General features: G+C 37.0%; 3 protein-coding genes across 3 annotated transcripts; 2 read left to right on the top strand and 1 right to left on the bottom strand.

Annotated features, from left to right (window-relative positions):
* Positions 1 to 39: 39 nt before the first annotated feature.
* Positions 40 to 8,734, top strand: LOC111983345 (protein DETOXIFICATION 45, chloroplastic). The gene is given in 16 exon segments (XM_024015010.2): positions 40 to 205; positions 1,044 to 1,365; positions 1,916 to 2,058; positions 2,613 to 2,756; positions 2,909 to 3,057; positions 3,241 to 3,349; positions 3,352 to 3,375; positions 4,350 to 4,446; positions 4,538 to 4,638; positions 5,072 to 5,235; positions 5,665 to 5,736; positions 5,837 to 5,953; positions 6,063 to 6,158; positions 6,254 to 6,375; positions 7,355 to 7,412; positions 8,486 to 8,734. Coding segments are annotated over 15 exon segments (1,707 nt in total). The 5' UTR covers positions 40 to 205; positions 1,044 to 1,066; the 3' UTR covers positions 8,498 to 8,734.
* A 1,705-nt stretch (positions 8,735 to 10,439) lies between these two features.
* On the bottom strand, positions 10,440 to 14,468 carry LOC111983369 (probable flavin-containing monooxygenase 1). The gene is given in 6 exon segments (XM_024015036.2): positions 10,440 to 10,963; positions 11,699 to 12,023; positions 12,026 to 12,056; positions 12,603 to 12,778; positions 13,171 to 13,408; positions 13,750 to 14,468. Coding segments are annotated over 6 exon segments (1,551 nt in total). The 5' UTR covers positions 14,188 to 14,468; the 3' UTR covers positions 10,440 to 10,620.
* Positions 14,469 to 18,510: 4,042 nt separating this feature from the next.
* LOC136067410 (uncharacterized) lies at positions 18,511 to 19,185 on the top strand. Its single transcript, XM_065773204.1, has one exon. It carries the CDS (start codon positions 18,511 to 18,513, stop codon positions 19,183 to 19,185), a length of 675 nt encoding a protein of 224 aa, XP_065629276.1.
* Positions 19,186 to 22,030: the final 2,845 nt, after the last annotated feature.

Raw genomic sequence — 22,030 nt, 5'->3', positions numbered from 1 at the left:
CAACCTTTGACACTCCTCCAGTGAAAGTACTCGGACCCTAAACCCAAACACGAGTACACAACTCAACACAACACAACACAGAGTTCTGTTGTTGCTGTTGTCTTTTCAAGAAGAAGAAGAAGAAGAAGAACAACAACAACTAGTGTTATCCATATCTCAAATTTTTTCTAAAAACCCCAACTTTCAAAAGAAGAAAACCAATAAGGTACTATAGCTCTTATTAAAGTTCTCTCTTTTTTATTATCTCTCTATTTGTTTTCTTGAGAACCAAACACCCTCCTCTGCAAAACCATTTTCCCGCGCTCAAAACTCCGAACCATTTGTGGTTCCTTACGTTGTTTTTTCTCTTCACACTTCGCTGCATTCTAGGTTATTGACTGCGCTTTCGGTTTCACGCTCTGTTTTCAATTTTGTTTTTTCGAAACAGAACAAAATTGAATTTTGAATGTAAAGCTTTGTGCTTTTCATTGTTTTGTGTGTGTGTTTGGATGGGTGGGTGTGTTTTCGAATATTTGATTTTGCAAATTCTTTATTTGTTGTATAATAGTTTGTAACTTCTACAATTTTGTTTCTTTGCTATACCTTTTTATAAAAATTGGAAGTGCTTTGTTGGGTTCGTATTTGAACGTGTAATTAGCACACAAATAGGAGTTAGAAATTTAGAATTTATTTATTTTATTAAAAATAAAAAATTAAATCCTCACATTTTGCTCTGTTTGAGAATTGTATTTTTAATTTTGGTACTCTGTTAGAACAGTTTTAGATTGATCAACATTATAATTACAACAATTCTGAATGTTATAATGTACTTTTTTGATTGAATTCTAACCTCTTGCTTGCATATTTATAGTCATTTCATTTTTGGGGTTTTAATTGTCGAAGGATTAATAAGAATTGATTACCATGTTGGCTACTTGAATTGGATTGATTAGCATTATAATTAAAACAAGTTTGAATATTAGAATGTACTTGTTTTTATCTAATTCTAACTTCTGGCTTGCATATTGGTGGTGGTTTCTTTTTTGGGGTTTTGATTGTTGAAGGATTTTAACAAGAATTGATTACCATGTTGGCCACTCGAGTTAGTAAGGGTATTATAACAAAGCCAACGAGGCCGCTATCTTTGTCACGGTCAAGCGAAGTTTGCAATTCCTTTGTGCCAATTGATAGGAATGGGTTAAGCAATTCAGAGATTGTGGAGAACTGCCATTTGTCTTTGAGGAATAGAGCATTTTTGTCTCCACTGGTGACTCGGCGAAGAAAACTCGATCTTTGTGTTTGTGATAGTCAGTTGAGCTCTGATTATGATGTGAGTTCCTCTGATGTGGAAGAGGAGACTCTGAGCAGTGCAGGGGAGGACACTCTGTAAGATATTAAGCCTTGAACTGTATTGTTTGTACATATTAATTTGAGGATCAACTGTTTACATGTTTATCTGCTTTGTAGAGGTATTACTAGATTCTTTTGCATTTTTGGTTTGAAGTTCTATGATGGATTTATGTGTGCATTTTTTGGATTGTGGAATGTTATTATAAAATTTGGTGTAGTACACTGGGTGTACGTATCAATTTCTCCATACATTGGGTATACAGCATCTTGTGAGCTATAGACCCAAGTATTGTTATTTGACATGATTTTTAAGTTATTTGACATGATAACTTGTAGGAAATAGATGGTAGGACTCTCTTTGCTTTCTCAATGTGTGTGTGTGTGCATATGTGGGCAACACTTTCTCATAAGATGTTTATCAGTGATGAAATTGTATGTAATGATAGTATGTCTTTAAATAATTGATTTGCTACTTATTGTGTAAGATGTTATTATTTTCTCTTTCTTTTAAAGTTTCCTATTTTTTGGTTGGGTTTCATATCATGAAACTTCTGTACAAGTATGAATTTTCTTAATTTGTTAACAGTAAATTGACAGGAACTCCTGCCCGTCAATCAAAGTCTTGGGATGTAAAGCATGAACTTTTAATGCTTTCTTTGCCTGCAATTGGTGGACAGGCTCTTGAACCCTTAGCACAGCTGATGGAGACTGCCTATATTGGTAGATTAGGTACTATCTGTTACTTATATATGATTCCTTCCTTCTGTTAATTTTTAATTTTAACAACTTTTTCTTGGTAATATTTTGAGCCCCTTTTATCGGTTTAATTTTTATTATAAAATAATAATGTCCTCTTTATGGTATAGGAAATCATGATCATGATGTGTGTTTAGTGGTCATTAGCTGGTTTTGTTCTTCTAAAACTAAAGTTGTGTGAAGCAGGTACTTTCACTTGCTTTATTTAGTGTGGAGTCAATAGAAAACCATTGTTGCGCCTTTGATAATCAATATTTAGCTAGTGTTGGGTTGGTTTGTGAGAATGTTTGTGCTTTCAGTTGATTTAGTTAGTGTGGCATTTAAGGCAATAGAAAACCATGGACGCATTTCATGATTTAGGAAAACTTAAATTTAATCAACCTAAAAGTTATTTTCTTTTGCATTGGTTCTGATTTCTGGGTATAAAAGCTAAAATACACACTGGATTACCAATCATAATTTTATTTTATTTTTATTTTTTTTCGCTTTGGAGCTTTAACTCACCCCTTTTGTTTTATTATTCATAGGTCCTGTGGAGTTGGGTTCAGCTGGTATTTCCACAAACATATTTAACTGCATATCAAAGCTATTTAATATTCCTCTCCTTAGTATTGCCACTTCTTTCGTTGCTGAAGACATTTCGAAGAATTCAGTCAAAGACTCTGCTTCAGGTGAAGTAAAATTAACGGTTGATGCCTCGAATGTTTTTGTTGAACGTATTTAATTCTGGTTTGATGGTATGACTATGAGTATATAACTGGCTTGGTATTTTCTCTTTCATTGCTAATTTGGTCTGATTGTTGTACATGTGGGGGTTCTCTAGAAGACAGTACTAATGGTAAACCAGCTGAAAGAAAGCAGCTATCTTCAGTATCTACAGCTTTACTATTAGCAGTTGGGATTGGCATTATTGAGGCTTTGGCCTTGTATTTGGGATCAGGAAAGTTTCTAGATTTAATGGGCATATCATCAGTAAGTTATTACACGTACTCAGGTTTATGTTATATATTTATTTATCAACCCCCGCTCCCTCCTTTCCCTCGCTCTATACACATATGTGCATGTATATGTTTTTATTCTCTCAGGTACATGGCTTCCTATTGACAAGGAAATTTTTATTTATTTATTTTTTTATGGGTATCATTTTCTTTCTAGGGTTCATCCATGCGTATTCCAGCACAACGATTTCTTTCACTTAGAGCCTTTGGTGCTCCTGCAGTTGTGGTATCTTTGGCTCTTCAAGGCGTTTTCCGTGGTTTTAAGGACACAAAACTCCTGTTTTATGTCTAGGCAAGTGCTTTATTTTAGTAATACTTATTGACACTAATATTTCCTTAGACAACAGATATAGATATCATATGTCATAATACTCGAGCATTTTTTTAACCCAATTCCTTTTGTGCCTTGTAATTTACTTTATTGTTTCTCTTTTAATTGGTTCTAATGTGTTTTGTATCAAGAATAGAAGGAATAAATTACATTTCATGGTGGTTGATACTGTCTTGAAATGCTTGCTCATTTGATCATCAAGTTCAAACGAGTCACGTCATATTCTTTTCCTTGTTTGACCCAACCAGGGGGCTTTTTCCTTCTTTTGTTTGATTTCTTCTTTTGTTTGATTTTTTTTTTTTTTTTGGGGGTGTGTGCTATGAGTTCTCAGTTTTGAGCTCATATATTTTCCAATGCATTTCCAAAAGATATTGGTCATCATTTATAGGATGCAAGGGATATGCTTATTTGGATACATCTTATCAAATTAAAAATCTGAAGGTTGTGTAGAGGCAACGTTTATAGATGTTCCGACTGATCTATATGAAGAAACTATTCAACGTAAAAACTAATGAAAAATTTGTTAAAAAATATAGAAATCAATGTGTAAATTTTCTATGTTGATGCCATTTATGGTATTTTTCATTATTTTATACGTTCACATTATTGGGAGTGTGTGCATCTGCATCAATACTCTTCATCCTAATTGTAATTTTTTCGTGGGGAAAAATGCAGAAGCATATTTTAGTGCAATACTTGTAGTAGTGAATAAGGAAGAAACTGATCTTTTCTAGACTTATTTAATAGTATCTATGAGATATTAAAAAAAAAAAAATTGTATTTCATCTTTGTCTGATGTTGTCCTATGTTGCTTCCTACTTATTAGTTATTGCCTTTATTTTTCGAGTTTACACTTTATCAACATCCTGTGGTTCTGTTTTTCTTCATTTCTTGTACACTGCTTCCTGCAAACTAATGTATTGTCCCATATGCAGGCATTGGAAATCTATCAGCAGTATTTTTGTTTCCCATTCTTATGTATTATTTTAAATTGGGTGCAACTGGAGCAGCCATATCCACCGTCTTGTCTCAGTATGTGCTTTTTGGATGACTTTCTTCCTCTATACCTTTCTCTTTGGCTTTATTTAACCATAATTCATGCCATAAAATATTAATGCTTCAGGTATATTGTTACTTTTTTACTGATCTGGCATCTAAACAAGAGAGCTGTGTTACTGCCTCCAAAGCTGGGATCACTTCAGTTTGGTGGATATTTAAAATCTGGTAAGCTCTTAAATTTTTTCACTTTGTCAGTGCCAACTCTCTTGATTTTTATATTTATTTTTGTTTTCCCCACTTTTCTTACTGATCTGACAATCTTGTTTACCATTGCTTTTGCTGATGGAGCAGTACATTGGTTTTTATTTTTAGCTTGTTAATTACCAACACAACGAATGGGTGAACCCTTTCATTTGAGTTATAGCTTGTTGGCTACATTAGTTTTATTTTTAGCTTGTTAGTTACCAACACAAGCAATGGGTCTTGAACCCTTTACCTCGTCCTTTCATTTGAGTTGTAGCTTGTTGGCTACATTTTATTTTGATGCTGCTTCTAAATGTATGACTATTTTTTATTCTGATAATGATTGATATAGATGCCAGATCATTTCCACTAATTCAGATGTAATTTAATGCTTATTAATGACGGGCTGCTGTAGGTGGTTTTCTTCTTGGAAGAACTCTTTCTGTTCTTATTACCATGACATTGGGGACATCAATGGCTGCTCGTCAAGGTCCAGTTGCTATGGCTGCACATCAGATATGTATTCAAGTATGGTTGGCTGTATCCCTCCTTACGGATGCACTGGCTGCATCTGGTCAGGTATTGAATAATTTATTTTAGTTATTTTCTTATATAATGCCATAACATACTTATTTATATTCCCCATGCTATGACCCCATTTATTTTTATTATGGTTGGAATAATTAATTTTGGTGTGAGCTTCATGGATTGGAAGTGATTAAAATCAACAAATACAGATTGTTGTAGAATATACATAAACAAGGTGTAAAGTCTAACAACTAATTGGAGAATGAAAAATATGTAGTAATGACATTTCGGAAAGATGTCTCTAATAAAAAGGAAAAGTGTATTTCTGCATTTAACCTTTAGAGTTTAAATTCCTCCAAGAAACTATATGAGAAGATTTAGTTTGCTTCCCACAGAGCTCCCCCACATTTTGTTATCAGGACTAACCTACATAAAAGTTTGTGTTTTTGTTGACTTCCAAATTGTCACATCTATTTGTAGGCCTTGATTGCAAGTTCTTTCTCTAAAGGTGATTATCAGTCTGTGAAAGACGTTACAGATTATGTTTTAAAGGTAAGCTTATCATGTATGCTTCTCCATTGTGTTCTATGTGTCTAATGCACATCTTTAGTTGAGTTGATCTGTTTGAAATTGATGTGCATATTTTTTCCAGATAGGATTGTTCACTGGAGTTTTCTTGTCTGCGATTCTTGGTGTATCTTTTGGTTCGTTGGCCACTGTGTTTACGAAGGACACTGAAGTGTTGGGAATTGTTAGAACTGGGGTACTGGTATGTAGCAATACAATGGATGATTCATTTGATTTTTGTATAGCTTTACAAGTTTACACAAATGTCGGTGCCCTTGCATATTTCTTATAAATTCAAATTTTTTTCACAGTTTGTCAGTGCTAGTCAACCTTTGAATGCCCTGGCTTTTATTTTTGATGGCCTCCATTATGGTGTTTCAGACTTCCCATATGCAGCTTACTCTATGGTAAACCTTACCATTGCAAAGTAAAAATATCTTTGAGATGTCCTTACTTGGTTGTGCTTATTGTTTGTTTTTGACATGTTTTGATGGATTTATAGATGATATCGGGGGCAATATGTTCAACCTTTTTGCTCTTTGCTCCTTCAATTTTGGGCCTTCCTGGGGTTTGGTTGGGCTTAACTCTCTTTATGGGCTTACGGACGGTGGCAGGATTTGCGAGGTAAACTTTACAATATTATGAGAGTATGGTGAATTTTGAACTATTACTTTCGTACGATGTTTCTATATTGTGAATTATGAATTATATTCTCTTTTTGACTGTTTATCCTAGTAGTAGGTGAGGGCTGATATGCAGTTGTTGATGAAAATTTTTATTTAGTATGCGTCCACTTGACAATTGACATGCCTGGTGTTGGCATTTTGATAATACATAATGATGTGAAGTCATATTTGGTTCTACTAATCTCTGGTCTAGTACCATATATTACTGATGTTTGCAATTTTTATTCATAATCATATTTTTTAGAAGTTAGGTATTGTCAGAATTTGCATTTAAAAAAAAAATAATTGTTGTCATGTCAATGTTCATGAGGACTTTAGGATGCTTATCAGTGTCAATCTGTTTATCTAAAATTTTTGATGGTTGCCATTTCTTGCTTGTGCTAGTAGATGTATTTATTTATATATATATATATATATATATTTTTTTTCAGATTACTATCAAAAAATGGTTTGTAAGGTTGAATTTATTCAATCATGTGTTGGCTTTATTCTGTGAAAAATTTGCTTGTAATTTAGCAATTAGATATCCTGTATTTAGATGGGAATCATGTAAGGATAGTGTGTGAGAGAGTGTGAAGAAAACTTAAGATAATGCATCTAATTATCACCGGCAATTAGATACCCTGGTGTTGGCATTTTGATAATGCAAAATGATGTGAAGTCATATTTGGTTCTACTAATCTCTGGTCTAGTACAGTATATTACTGATGTTTGCAATTTTCATTCATAATCATATTTTTTAGAAGTCAGGTATTGTCAGAATTTGCATTTAAAAAAAAAAAAAATTGTTGTCATGTCAATGTTCACGAGGACTTTAGGATGCTTATCAGCGTCAATCTGTTTATGTAGATTTGATGGTTGCCATTTCTTGCTTGTGCTAGTAGATGTATTTATTTATAATCTTTTTTTTTTTTCAGATTACTATCAAAAAATGGTCCATGGTGGTTCTTGCACAGGGACTTTCAGAGAACTGAGGTTAGTGTATATTCATGACTCTGATTATGGTTTAGTGTTCTAATTTTCTGATATGTATTAACGTCATGTATTCCTGGAAATTTTTGTTTGTTTTCTTGTCTTCAACTAATGAAAAGTTCTTGTCTTTGTACCTACAAAATTATGCATGATAGTGGGTGAGTGAGTCTTCCTGATTCTGTTGGTAAGGTTTCATATGATTGTCAGTTCATTTGCTGTTCAATTTTATGCATGACATTTGGTGAATGAGTCCCGAAGGAGGGTTTCTTTTGAACGTCACTTCAAACACAGTTACTTCACCCCATTAAACTATGACCGAAAAGTTATCTGTAATTCATATTTGTTTTGTACTTATTTCCCCCTTCCTTTCAAAAGTTTCTCTATTCTCTATGTTTGTTGGTGACTCTCACCTACATTATCTGAACTTCACTTGCTTTTTGCATGAATATTTTTTTAATAGAAGAAGACAATAGTTTAATAGAACAAAGAATTTTTAGTAGAAATTTATTTTTCCATACATAACCAAAAAAGAAAAAAGAAAACGATTACCTTTTTTTATTTGTGATGAAAACCAAGTTTTACTTCCTTAGGACAAGTTCTTTAGGTTAGGTCTGCAAAAGTAGTGCAGGTTATTATCCTTATTGCATTTGAGTTGATAAATCAATTCTGACCGTCACTTGTAACCAACAGCAAGAACAAGCAGCAATATTCAGTGTAAACTTGGTGGTATATATTCTTTTAGTATTAAGTCTACATTTGAATTGAAGTAATTTGTGTTGGAAACAAATGGCATATTGTCAACGTTTCTTTTTTGAATTAATATGCACATTGAGATGATGTGTTCATACTTGCAAAAACTAATGATGCAAATTACATCTCTTCTTTCTAAATACACCTTAAATGGCTCTCTAGTTTAGTTGATATTGTATGTATTTCTCATTTCTCAATTGAAATGAAAAACTTCTTCTATCCAGTAGAATTGCTTGTAAAAATTTACTGGTAAGTGCTTATTGGTCCAATCTGCATTATTATGCCTTTTTCCGACTTTAGAATTATTTAACCACCTTCTTTTTCAGCTGGCCACTTGAGATGGGAACCACCTAGAAAGATTGCAGGACATATACGATGCTCAAGTATGAGATGACATACATTCTTTTAGAGGTGTTTCAGTTGCAACTTGCGGCTTTTGGTTACACATTCTTTTCAAGCTGATAGAAAGTTTTTGGCTTTCAATTGGCATAATCTTGTATAAAGTAAACAAATTAAAGCAATGTGTTATCAATTAGAAATTTTGTTAATGAATTAGTTATTTTTGTTATTGTAAATGGTGCTTGCTAAATTGTCGTTTGTGCTTGTTAGATCATCATTCAACCTTTTAGTTATTATGTATGTTGTTATCTGGCAAAGTCTAGGGTTTTCTTTCCCGGGAGAGCAATGGTGCTCCAAAATTAGTGTTTAATTGAGACAACCTCGCTGAGAGTAGGTACTGTGATGGGTATTCTTCTAGGAAGTTCTTGTTTATACGCCTACCTTTTAGTTAATTCTGAATAAAAAAGAAAAAAGGAAAAAAGTTGAAGAGATGCTTTATTATTATTATTTTTGATAATTGGACAGGAGGGGATTTGAACCATGATTTTCCTTATAAAAGCTAGTAGATCATTCATTGACTTACATGGCTCTAGGCAAGAGATGTTTATTTGACCATAATGAAAGTACATGTATTAACTATAAGTCCGAAAAATGAAAGAGCTATCTTGCTAATGAAATGGCAACAACCTCCATATAACAAGATTAGTTATCAAAGAAAAAAAAGGAAGATTAGGCCAACCAAAGGGTATGGTCTGGTGGTTTCTAGGCCTTATGTATCACATGAGGCTTTAGGTTCAAGTCTCCTAGCTTGGCAACACCTTGGGCCATTTACTCAAAATTTAAAAGTCCAAGAGTTCTATAAAATTAAAATGTATTAAAATGTTGTATGTGAATGAAAAATTTCACTGAATTGAATTGGATCCATGTATCTACATAATTGTGAGAATTCTTGATCTCTCACCTCTAAATTTGAATTCAGGATTTGGATTGATGTTCTTTCATTGAGTTCTCTTAAATTACATTGATATATACATTTCAATTGAAATTTGGCTTTTTAAATTCTCGTATGATTACCTAGAATGAGTGAGGTGAGAGATTACATTTGTTCATGTGATTAGTCAAGACTTTCTAAGAATCTTATTAGACACCCATGATGTAAAAAGAGGAATTGGATCTGGTGCTATTGTTAGGGCTATTGTAATGTGAGAAAAAGTTAGAAGAGTGAACTATTCTGCAAACTAAGATTGAAAGGCATTCAAAATTTCTCCCATTTTTTTTACTCAATAATTCATTAATTCTTCCTCGTAGTTCCGTTCACCACTCAATTATTATCTCTTGAGGCTCCTTAAGTTTGAGGTAGATAGGATAAGATACTTAAGTAACATTTTCCATAAGACTTGGGTTGGTGAATTACTACCCTTGAAGAATGCTTGGGACTAAAGGCTAAAAGATTTGTCTGGGCTCCTGATCCTGTTCCTAGTTGTCTCATTAATTAGAACGACTTACAAATATCAAGAAAGAAACAAATTTCACCACTTAGATGTCAATAAGATAAATTTTCATTTTCAATAATAATTATCTTATGTATCAACTTCTTTCTCATAATGTTTTGGCTCAAGACTTTATAGGACCTAAAAAGATTATACATTTAAAATGAAATATATTTTCTGTTTTTGATAGGGACAAAGTTTGGCTCTAATACCGTTAATAAAAAAAAGAACGCATGATAATCAAAAGGATGATTTATTTATTTTAATTTTTTTTAATAATTTGACCGTGGAGAATTCTAATCCTAATTTTCCTAGGATATCACGGAATTACGTGCCGTCTGGCAAACGATGCCGTGAACAAGTATGCTCCATATTCTTTGAAAAAAAAGAAAAAGACAAAGATGCTCCATATTTGGAAAAGATTGCAGTATTTTACCCAAAAAAAAAAGAAAAAAAGAAAAAAAGATTGCAGTAGCTTTTTTTAATTAGTTCCGTGTTCATTATCTTACATAATAAGGTGACACATGTGTGGTCATGAATGATTCATTCATGCACAAAGGTTCTGAAAATGAATCGTGTAAGTCACAACTTGTTGTCATATGCGACAGCTTTTACTTTGTCAATATCCTCTTTTATTGGGAAACATAATCTAACGGTCCATAAGGCTCAAACAATTCTGCAATGAATCCCTTTTTTCTTTTGGGGTTCCACCCCATGTCTCTGCACAGTTGATCATTGTACCATATATGAAGAGCACCAATGCATGATCTTCTATAGTATTGCCCAGAGTATCTCTTCATGTACTCATCCCATTTTGCCACATCTTTTTCCATCTCTTTGATGCTTGGCAATTTGAATGTGCTGTCTAGAAGCTCTGCTAGCCATCTGCATCTCATCTCTGAGGTGTACAAGTTTGAAACACTTTCTGAATATCCAATTACTGCTAGTTGTGGAATTCTAGGGTGAATACATTCCCTGTTGAAGTCAAAATCTAATTTTGTCATTCAAAGTAATATTATTAATAAATTAATCACATTTTCTAAAATGGTGAATTTATATAAGAGTTTCAAGTGCAAACATGGTTTGAGTTTTGAAGCACATGCCTTGACACTATAATAAACTAGTCCTAGCTAGTACTAGTCCACATTCTAAAAGTTTAAACTATTATGGAATCATAAATTTAATAATTTAGTTATTATTCTAACACTTATTCCCCAAAAATAAACCGAAGTTGTTTGTAAACCTAGAGGAAATGATAAATAAAAATTTCATCTTTCTTATTTGACAGAATTTACCTCTAATCTGGTTTAGAAAAAAATTTCTTTAATCCATTACATAACTATTGGTATAAACATTCACATATAATCTTAGTCATTTGACTTTTTATTTATTTATTTGAATCACATGAGTAATGTGAGTTGTTTGAATAATTTAATGAATCGTGTAATTTAATTCATGTAGATGATTTTATGAATCTTCGCTTAATGGGTTGGAGAAAATTAAATTAAATTTTATCTTTATATTGCTTATTATATAATATGTTAATTCATACATTGCTAGTTATTAAATCTAATGTTATGTTCATTAAAAAAAAAAAAAAAATCTAATGTTATGATTCTCCTTTCTCCCTTTTTAATGAGAAGGGCAATTTTCCTTAATTTTCTCCTCTCAAAGAAAATTATAACCAAAAAAAGAAAAAGAAAATCTAACCTGTAGAGAGGAACTGTTGCATCAAGCGAACCAGCAATGTAGTCTTTGAAGGTGGGGGAGACAAAAACGTCTTTGAGTTTTTTGTCACCCTGGAACCCGGTAGCCAATATGACCAAATCTGTCTTTAGGGGTTGTGCCTCGCCATTAACCAAAACACCTTCTTTACAAAAGCTGAAGCTCTTACTCTTTTTCAAATTGATGCTTCCCTCTTCAACTTTGTCATAGAATTTTTCTGGTACCGTGGGGATCAAACAAGAGTTGATTTCTGTATGGAAACTATGTTTTGGTACCATTCCAAACTTTGCCAGCCTCAGCTTATTTTTATATGGCTTTCAACAAATTTAGAAAATGCCCATCTCTGTTACATGATCAAAACTTTGTAAGCTTCAACCTTATGATTAATTGTCATGTCAAGTTAAAAATATTTGAAAAAAAAGAAAAAGAAAAAGAGGGGGGGGGGTGTTAATGCAAAGAGACCCCCTCATGAGTCATTGTCAAACACTGTGCTACAATTTATTTTTATTGGACATAATGATCAAGTGAACTTATGTGTTATATAGGAATCAATTATATGTGCATGTGTTATGCTTCACATGATGACAATATGATCATTTTCTGTTAAATAAAAGTGATGGAAATCTACTTAAGGATCAATTTGTGTTGTTTTAAACCCAACTGCAAAGGGTCCAACAAATAGAAATTACAGGAAATCTAAATGATGACCAAAATCAAATCAAATTGAAGGGTTTGATGATGTTTTACCATAAGTAGTTTGACTGATGATGACCCATACCATAAGTTCAATGTCCTACTAGCACAAGTAGTTTGTTTGATAATGACCCCATAGCTCCCCCCCACCCACACAAAAAAAAAAAAAAAAAAAAAAAAAAGGGAGAAATTTTACCACAGGGGAAAGAAGTGTTGCAAGGAGACTTAGTAGGAAGCCTTCACCAGGTTTGTGAACCAGTAGCTCGGAGAAGCGATTAAGGTATAAAAAAGTAAGAGGCACGCCCCATGGAAGGTAATCAGGGAGGTTCCAATGTTCCTTCTTGTATAATACAGTACATGGATGTTCAGTGCCTGCAAATTTATGGTTAAACCAATGTAAAAAACCTATCAAATACAATAAATCTAAGTATAGGGGTACATAGTTAATAAATTCTGCTCATGAGCATTTTATCATTTACAAAAACTATGAGATTGACTAAAATACACTTTTGGTCCTAAAATTTTAGAGATATTGTCATTTTGACCATTTGCGTTTTAAAATTTTCATTTTAGTCTTTCATAGTTGATTCAGTTTTCATTTTTCCCAATTGGAAAATAGAATCAAATATGAAAAGTCAAAGTGAAAATTTTGAATGTAAAATATCAAAATTAAAACAATCTCAAACTTTAAAAGTCCAAAGTGCACTTTAGTCTATGAGATATTTATATAGATATAAAATGTAAGTAAAATTTGTGTTTCTTACCATTGGCCAGTGAGCATTCCATAGCAATGTCCAAGGCAGATTTTTGGAATCCCACAACAGTGATTTGCTTCCCTTTAACAAAGTCAGCAGCACTTTTATCTTCCATGGCAGCGTAATCCATGGAGTGCATCACCTTTCCCTGAAATACTTCTGGGCCTTGGTTTGGAGGGAATTCAGGAATATTGGGAATGTCACTGAATCGCCCAATGCAGAGGATCACAAAGTCCGCTAAGTGTACCTGCATTTCCATCCACATAAGAAGGAATAAGATCAAGATTCTAAAAAATTGTTATTTTCACTACTATTCTACAGTACAAGGATTCCCTTACATTGATTTCGTGAAAATCCTAATGAAAAAGATAAATTCTTTAACAGATCTGATATAGTTAGTTAAGCAATCTAAACTTAATTAGCTAAAAATCAGATAAAATTTGAGAATTGGCACAATCCACCATTCCACATAGTCCTAACCCACAGCAAATAAACTTCATATATATCAAGTGTACATAAAATCATGACAAGAAAAAGAACAATTCGAATAGGTTGTATGTTTGTTTGCATACTATACAATATACATACCTCAGTTGAAAAGCTTTGAGCATCCTCTACTATAACCTTCCATTTCCCTTTAGAGCCAAAAGGGTCACCAATACCACCCCACATACTCCAAGATTGCATCTCTTCCTCAGATGGGCCTTCATACTCGATGCTCAAAACTTTGGTATTAAATTTGATGTGCCTAAGCAAGTCAAAATGGTTAGCATAGGATTGAATATAATCAAAGACTTGGTGTTGGTTAGGAAAGTCTTCTTCCACTGTAGAAGGCCATGGAAAATCTGAGAACTGATATGCTGGTTTTGGAGTTTGGAGCTTAGTGGTCTCTACGGTTTTGGTCCACACTCCTCCGATGCTGCTTTTGGCTTCAAAAACGATTGGATGAAAACCCTTTGACAAAGTGTACTTGCAAGCCAAAAGGCCACTGATACCAGCTCCAATTATGGCCACCTGCCTCTCCATTGCTTTGTATTCTGAGTATCAAATTTTGTATGATTCTGCCTTTATAGAGGCCTCTGCATGTGTGAAGTGGGAAAGAGTCAAACACTCAAAACTAGATAAACTGAGACTTGTCAATTCTATGCTAGATCCTCTCTCTCTGGTGAATCTGAATTGTACAGTTTATCTATTCTTGCTCTTGCTAGTACTAACTGTGGAATATGGCAGACGATGAAAGGTAGGTGCAAATTGTCCTTGTCGGCTGCTCATAGAAAAAAGTTTCATCTCGTTAATTGCAAGATACAGTTGCGTGGTTTTGTAAATTAAGCACGTTGTCTTGCCTGTCGCTCCAAAAGAACAAACACTTTTGCAATTATGGCAATTACCATTATATATATATATATATAAATATTTTAGGTAATTACCATTTAATATTTGCATTGAATAGAGAAGGTTCAATTATTAATTTAGTGATTTAAACATATATATACATTAGATTATTAGAGGTTTTCTTAAGAAAAGAGAGGAACCATTTGAGAGGATTTGAAAGGTTGTTTTAAACTCTTAAGAAGTTTAAACCTTTAAATTGGAAGAATTTAATGGGAGAGGGTGTAAACTTCTAATTTTGTCCCCTTTTTCCTTTTATGTATTTTTCCTTCAGGCTTATTAATTTATTACAATTTCAACTAGGGGTGTCCACAGGTCGGGCCGGGTCGGTTTTCGACCCAGCCCGAACCCGACCCGCCGGCGTCGGGTGGACAGAAGACTGACCCGAGACCGACCGCCGGCGTCATTCGGTCGGATCGGTTTTGGGTTCGAGTGGAGATCGGGTTGTCGCCGGAGCTGGAAAGTATCGCCAGAATCTGCAAATTACCGCCGGAATCTGCAAATCATAGCCGGAAAATGTAAAAGCTCACCGGATCTGCATCAAAATCGCCGAAATCTACACCAAAATCGCTGAAATCTGTTGGGAATGGCCGGATCTGGCTAAATCTCACCACATATGGTTGAGAACTCGCCGGATCTGCTCGGATTTGAAGGTGATTTCGCCGGACCTGGCGATTTTCGACGAGAAAAGAACAGCTCATCGGGCGGGTCGGGTTCGTCGGTTTCTCAGACAGCCAACCCGCAACTCGAAGGCTACCAGAGCCCACGAACGCGGCCGCTGGGCGCAGGGACCGTGAACAAGCCTTGATCCGACGGTTTCGGGTGAAGATGATCGGGTTTCGGGCGGTTTGGTCGGGCCGGGCGGGTCATGGACAGCCCTAATTTCAACACTATCTAAAATACCCATTTAACTTATCTATTTATATTTTTCTCCCAAAAAAAAAATCTATTTATGACAATTACCATTATATATATATATATATATATATAAATATTTTAAGTAATTACCATTTAATATTTGCATAGAATAGAGAGAAGGTTCAATTATTAATTTAGTGATTTAAACACATATATACATTAGATTAGAGGTGTTTTTAAATTAAAGAGAGGAACCATTTGAGTGACCCTTTTTTTTTGGGAGAAACAAACACATACATGGGAGAAGGAAATGAGTTCTAATACAAAGGCACACCACAACTTCACTCAAAAGCCATGGTAACTTTTAAGGGAGGGTGAGATAAGTTATACTACACACAATACATTCTCTTAAGCAATGTGGGATAATTACTCACTCTTTTTTTGAAAAACAAACACACACACACACACACACACACACACACACAGAGGGGAGAGGGAAATGAGTTATAACACAAAGGCAAACCGTAACTTCACTCAAAAGTTATGGTAACTTTTAAGGGAGGGTGTAACAAGTTATACTACACACAACACACTCTCTTAAGCAATGTGGGATAATTACCCATTCTTGTTTTGAGAAACAAACACACACACACACACACACACACACACACACACACACACACAGAGGAGAGAGGGAAAGGGGTTCTAACACAAAGGCACACTATAACTCCACTCAGAAGCCATGGTAACTTTTAAGGGAGGGTGGAGAAAATTATACTACAAATAACACACTCTCTTAAGCAATGCGAGACAATTACCCATTCTTTTTATGAGAAACAAACACACACACACACACAGAGGGGAGAGGGAAAGGGGTTCTAACACAAATGCACACCACAACTCCACTCAAAAGCCATGGTAACTTTGAAGGGAGGGTGGAGTAAGTTATACTACACATAACACACTTTTTAAAGCAATGTAGAATAATTACCCATTCTTTTTTTGAGAAACAAAGACACACATAGGAGAGAGGGAAAGGGGTTTTAACACAAAGTACACCACAACTTCACTCAAAAGTTATGGTAACTTTTAAGGGAGGGTGGGGTAAGTTATACTACACACAACACACTCTCTTAAGTAATGTAGGACAATTACTCATTATTTTTTTGAGAAACAAATACACACACACATAAGAGAGAGGGAAAGAGGTTCTAACATAAAGACATCCCACAACTCCACTTAAGGGGTTCCAACACCATTTGAGAGGATTTGAAAGGTTATTTTAAACTCTCAGAAGTTTAAACCTTTAAATTGGAAGAATTTAATGAGAGAGGGTGTAAGATTCTAATTTTGTCCCCTTTTTCCTTTTATGTATTTTTCCTTCAGGCTTATTAATTTATTACAATTTCAAAAGTATCTAAAAGACCCTTTTAACTTATCTATTTATATTTTCTCAAAAAAAAAAAAAAAAAACTTATCTATTTTTACTGTCAATTCAAAATTATACTTTAACATTTTCTCTGTTTTCATCTTTCAACCAGACAAGGTAAGGGTGTTTTTTTTTTTTTTTTTAGAATCCAAGGTAAAAAAACATTTATTCTTCTCTCTACTTCTATTATTTATTTAAAATATCTTAACAAAAGAAATGACAACCGATTTCTTTTTCTTTTCTTCCTCCAAATTCCCATATTAAAAAAAAAAAAAAAAAAACCTAACAAGTACACACATATATTTGAACTTATAGGATTTGATACTACGTACGTCAATAGAGAAGAAGAGTTTTTTATTTTTTTATTTTATATAATAATTACAACAAATGGGGGAAGAGTATGTATTTGAACCATGATTAGCTGTTATTGAAAAAGGGAGATGAGAGACTCTTGATAACAACTGAAATGAGTTTTGTGCGGCCCCATGGCATGTGAGCTTGCATGGGCCTTGGATCATGGGTCAATGATAAGGCTCAAGGGCCTGACATTATCACCACTCAGGGTTCCAACCTAAGCCCACCAAAGCTATGAGCCCGGGCCAAGTATTGTTCAAAGACCCAGGTTGCAGCCCGGGAAGGGTGTGGTCACGTGGGTAAATGCCCAGTTAGTCTTGCCGAGCAATATCGCGGTTGTTCGACCATATCGCCCTTTACATGCCCGGCAGTGCCTTAGGGAGTAATGCTGCCAAGCACATCTACTGAAGTGGGAACCATTTCCAAAGCCACTCCTACCTAAACTCCCACTTACCACTAACAATATTGGACCTCTCATTGCACTAGCGTCGAAAGTAATCATGAACCAAAGGAAGAAGAAGGGGTTTTTTTGGGGAAGGGGGAGAGAGAGGGAAGGCCAAAAAGGGAGGAAGGAGAGAAATAGAAAGCAGAGAATTAGAAAAGGCAACATAGGGAGAGAGAAAATTGACCTCATTGAGTCTCTGTGTTAGGGACGACCAAATGTAGGAAATCCAAACCCACTGAATAAATAAGTTATGCGCCCAAGTGAAGCCCGATCTAATAGTTCCATCCTTGGTGCGCTACAATTGGCGTTGTCTATGGGAATCTCCTACAAAGCTGTAGTTCAACCGAGATTCGCGCACAGGAAGATGTCAAGAAGACGTTCCGGGAGTGATGTTGAAAGTGGTTCGGTGGGGTCCTCTCAAAGATCTTCTTGGCGAGAGAGAAGGCAAAAGAGATGTGAAGACTGGGATCGCGAACGAGAGAAGCAGTCCGGCCTTGAGAAAGGGTCATACCAGACGCAGCGGACAATATCGAGTGCCTCAGGACACAGGTAATTCGATGAAAGAGACGAGGAGCTTGAACGGCTACGCAGGTTGGTGAGAGATCTAGAGTTAGAAGTCGAGAACGGATGCCAAAGAAGGGACCGAGATGACCGAGATAGGAGGGCAGTTGCGGGAGGAAAGCGCCATGGTATGGGGTCCAGCAACTCTGGGTCCCATCGACATCGGGAACATTCGCTTTCGTAGGGGTCCCACCATCGCCGAGATCGTTCTCGTTCGCAGGAATCCTGCTGTCGCTGGGATCGTTCACATTCACAGGGGTATACGGATCGAGGATCTGACTCTCCCAAAGAGCGACAACTCCATAATGTGGCCATGGATGCCATTAGCCACGCTTTACGCAGAGCCGCTCGGTCCCTGTTTTTCAACGAGATTGAACGTGCCTTAATGCCGAGCAAGTTCACGCACCCACCATTTAATATCTACGACGGAAAAATAGACCTGGTTGATCATGTCAGCCATTACATCCACATGATGTCCTTGCATTCTCACAATGACGCGCTGATGTGCAAGATGTTTCCCTCAAGCCTCGGCCCGACTGCTATGAGATGGTTTAACGGGTTGCGAAAGAGTTCCATCCACACTTTCGCTGAGTTAATCCAAGAGTTCGGTGTCCAGTTCGTAACTTGCAACTGGGTGCCGCAACCAGTGGATGCTTTACTCTTAATGAAGATGAGGGTAGGGGAGACCCTTCATAGCTATGCCAGTCGGTATTGGGAGCTTTATAATGAAATAGGTGGGGGCAATGAGAAGATTGCAGCGAGCACCTTCAGGATGGGGCTGCTTGAGGATTCTGAACTGTGGGAGTCACTGACAAAGAAGCCTCCCGAGGATATGAGGCAGCTCATGAGGCGTATCGAGGAGTATAAGCACTTGGAAGATAAACGGTTGCAGAGTAAGGGCAAGGCTCTGTTGATAGATCATCCTCGACAAGGAGGTTTTCAGCCAAGGCCTCGGAAGGATTTGAGGATACAGGAGCCACCGTGGTAGATGGGGGATGTGAATGTGACGTTTAAAGAACCAATGCATAGGATTGTAGAGTAAATCAAGAACGAGCCGTACTTCAGGTGGCCGAACAAAATGGGGGGTGATCCATCTCGGAGAAATCAGAGTCTATACTGTACCTATCACAAAGACAAGGGGCACACCATCGAGCAGTGCCGAGTATTGAAAGATCATTTAGGGCAGTTAGTAAAGGCGGGACATCTGAAGGAGTTCGTAGTGAACCCCGGTGACCAGGGTACTGGCCAATGTGTTTAGCAGAGAGGAAACCCTCTCCCACCGCTGTTGGGAGTAATTGAAATGATCCTTGTCGCCCCAAGGGGTATAACAGTGACCAAAAGGGGGTGTTGACTGTTGCACCTATAGGAGATCCCCTGGATAAAGAGCCCATAGGGAAGAGAGCGAAACATGCTCGGGAGACGCTTGCCTTTGATGAAGATGACTTAGAAGGAACGATACAACCGCACGACGACGCATTGGTAGTCACGGCCCGGGTGAGCGGCTTCTTGGTAAAAGGGGTGATGATAGACCAGGGTAGCGGGTTGATGTGATGTATCCTGACTTGTTCAAAGGCTTGGATTGAAGAATCAAGATTTAACGAAGTATAATATGCCGCTGGTCTCGTTAGATGGAAGGGTGGTGATTCCTAAGGGGAAAATTTCTTTGCCCGTAAGCATGGAAGGTAAGGAGGTGACGGTCATCTTTATAGTAGTTAACTCATTCTCCCTTACACGGCGATCTTGGGAAGGCTGTGGATTCATGCCATGGGTGTTGTTTCGTCCACCTTGCACGTGAATTTTAAATTTCCTATAGAACGGGGCGTTGTTGTGGTATGGGGATGCCAGCGAGTGGCAAGGCAATGCCTAGTCATTGCGGCAAGTTGGGAGGGCAAGCAGGCTGAACAGGAAAAAAAAAAAAAAAAAAAAAAAAAAAGCAGAGGAGGTGCCATTATAGCAATTACAGAGGCCCCAAGAAGAAGTGGGGGTTGCGTGCATTGAGGAGCTGATACGGGTTAAAATATTGCCGGATACCAACAAGTATTTTCAAATAGGAGCGAGCATGACAACCTAGGAACGGGTAGAAATGTTGTTATTTCTTGTACGGAGTGTGGATGTGTTTGCATGGAATCCCTATGATGTGCCTGGAGTGGACCCCGAGTTCATTGTCCATAAGCTTAACGTGGACTTTTCGTTCCCTCCTAAGAAACGAAGGCCGAGGAGAGTGGCCAAGGAGCATGCAGAAGCGGTGAAGTCGGAAGTTCAAAGGCTGAAAGGAGGCAAAGGTGATAAAGGAGTGGCTAGCGAACACCGTGGTAGTGAAGAAGAAGAATGGCAAATGGAGGGTTTGTGTAGATTTCAAAAATTTAAACCGAGCATGCCCAAAGGACCCTTTTCCTATGACAAAAATTGATCAGTTGGTAGACACCACCTACTGGCACCTGAGGATGAGTTTCCTGGACGCCTTTCAAGGGTATCATCAGATTGCTCTAGCTGCTGAGGACCAGGAAAAGACAGCATTCATATCCCCTGACGCTAATTATCATTACACCATGATGCCTTTTAGGCTAAAAAATGCTGAGGCAACGTATCAACGGATGATGACAAGGATGCTCCGGGACAAAATTGGGTGTACGGTTGAAGTGTATATTGATGACAAGGTGGTAAAAAGCAAGCATGAAGTGCGACATGTAGAGGATCTTCGGGAGGTGTTCGAGTTATTACGGTAGCATAAGTTGCGCCTTAACGTAGAAAAGTGTGCTTTTGGCGTAGGGGCTGGAAAATTTTTGGGATATTTGATCACCAGCCGAGGGATAGAAGTTAATCCCAACCAGATTGAGGCCGTGAAGCGTCTCAAACTGCCGAGTAGTCTGAAGGAAGTACAAGTGTTGACTGGAATGTTAGCCGCCCTCAACCGGTTCATTTCTAAACTTTCAGATCGCTGCCAACCATTTTATCAGCTTTTAAAAAAATGGAAAGGGTTTCAGTGGAACAACAAGTGTGAAAAAGCTTTTCAGGATCTGAAGGAGTACTTAACGCGGGCATCGATACTGACAGCACCAGAGCCCGGGGAGGACCTGTATATGTACCTCTCAGTATCCAGCCATGCCATAAGTGTCGTACTGCTAAGGGACCGAGAGGTGCAGCAGCTCGTGTATTATATCAGCAAGACCCTGGTTGACGCAGAGACCAAATACTTGCCTTTGGAGAAATTGGTGTTAGCATTAGTGCATGCCACCAGGAAGTTGCCTCAGTATTTCCAAGCTTATACCGTGTATGTGTTAACTGAGTACCCGTTGCAATCATTATTGAAAAGATTTGACTTCACGGGGCGGATTGCTAAGTGGGGACCCGACTTGGCGTAAGGTATAGGCCAAGAAGTGCAATAAAGGGGTAGGTGTTAGTTGATTTCGTGGCGGAATTTTCTCCCAAGAACCCATGTGAAATAGTCTGTCAGTTGGAATGTCGACTGTGGAGGGTGTACATGGACGGCGCTTCTAGCTCCACGGAGGCCGGTGCGGGGATTGTTATAATCGGCCCGGAGGGAATACGGTTGGAGCACTCATTCAGATTGGGTTTCAAAGCCTCCAACAATGAGGCCGAGTACAAAGCTTTACAGGCCGGACTAAGGACGATTTCAAGTTTGGGTGCCCGGGACGTAGAAATGTATTCAGATTCGCGTTTGGTAGTTAATCAGGTGTAGGGCAGTTTTGAAGCCCAAGACCCTCGGATGAAAGCGTACTTGGAACAGGTGAAGCAAGTTATAACTGGCTTTAGTACGGTAAAGGTGATCCAAGTTGCTCGGGCACAGAATAGACATGCTGACTCCCTCGCCA

Source organism: Quercus suber, unplaced genomic scaffold (genome assembly GCF_002906115.3).
Source record: "Quercus suber isolate HL8 unplaced genomic scaffold, Cork oak 2.0 scaffold_70, whole genome shotgun sequence".
Classification (NCBI taxonomy): Eukaryota; Viridiplantae; Streptophyta; class Magnoliopsida; order Fagales; family Fagaceae; genus Quercus; species Quercus suber.
This window is presented reverse-complemented; position numbering and strand designations above follow the sequence as displayed.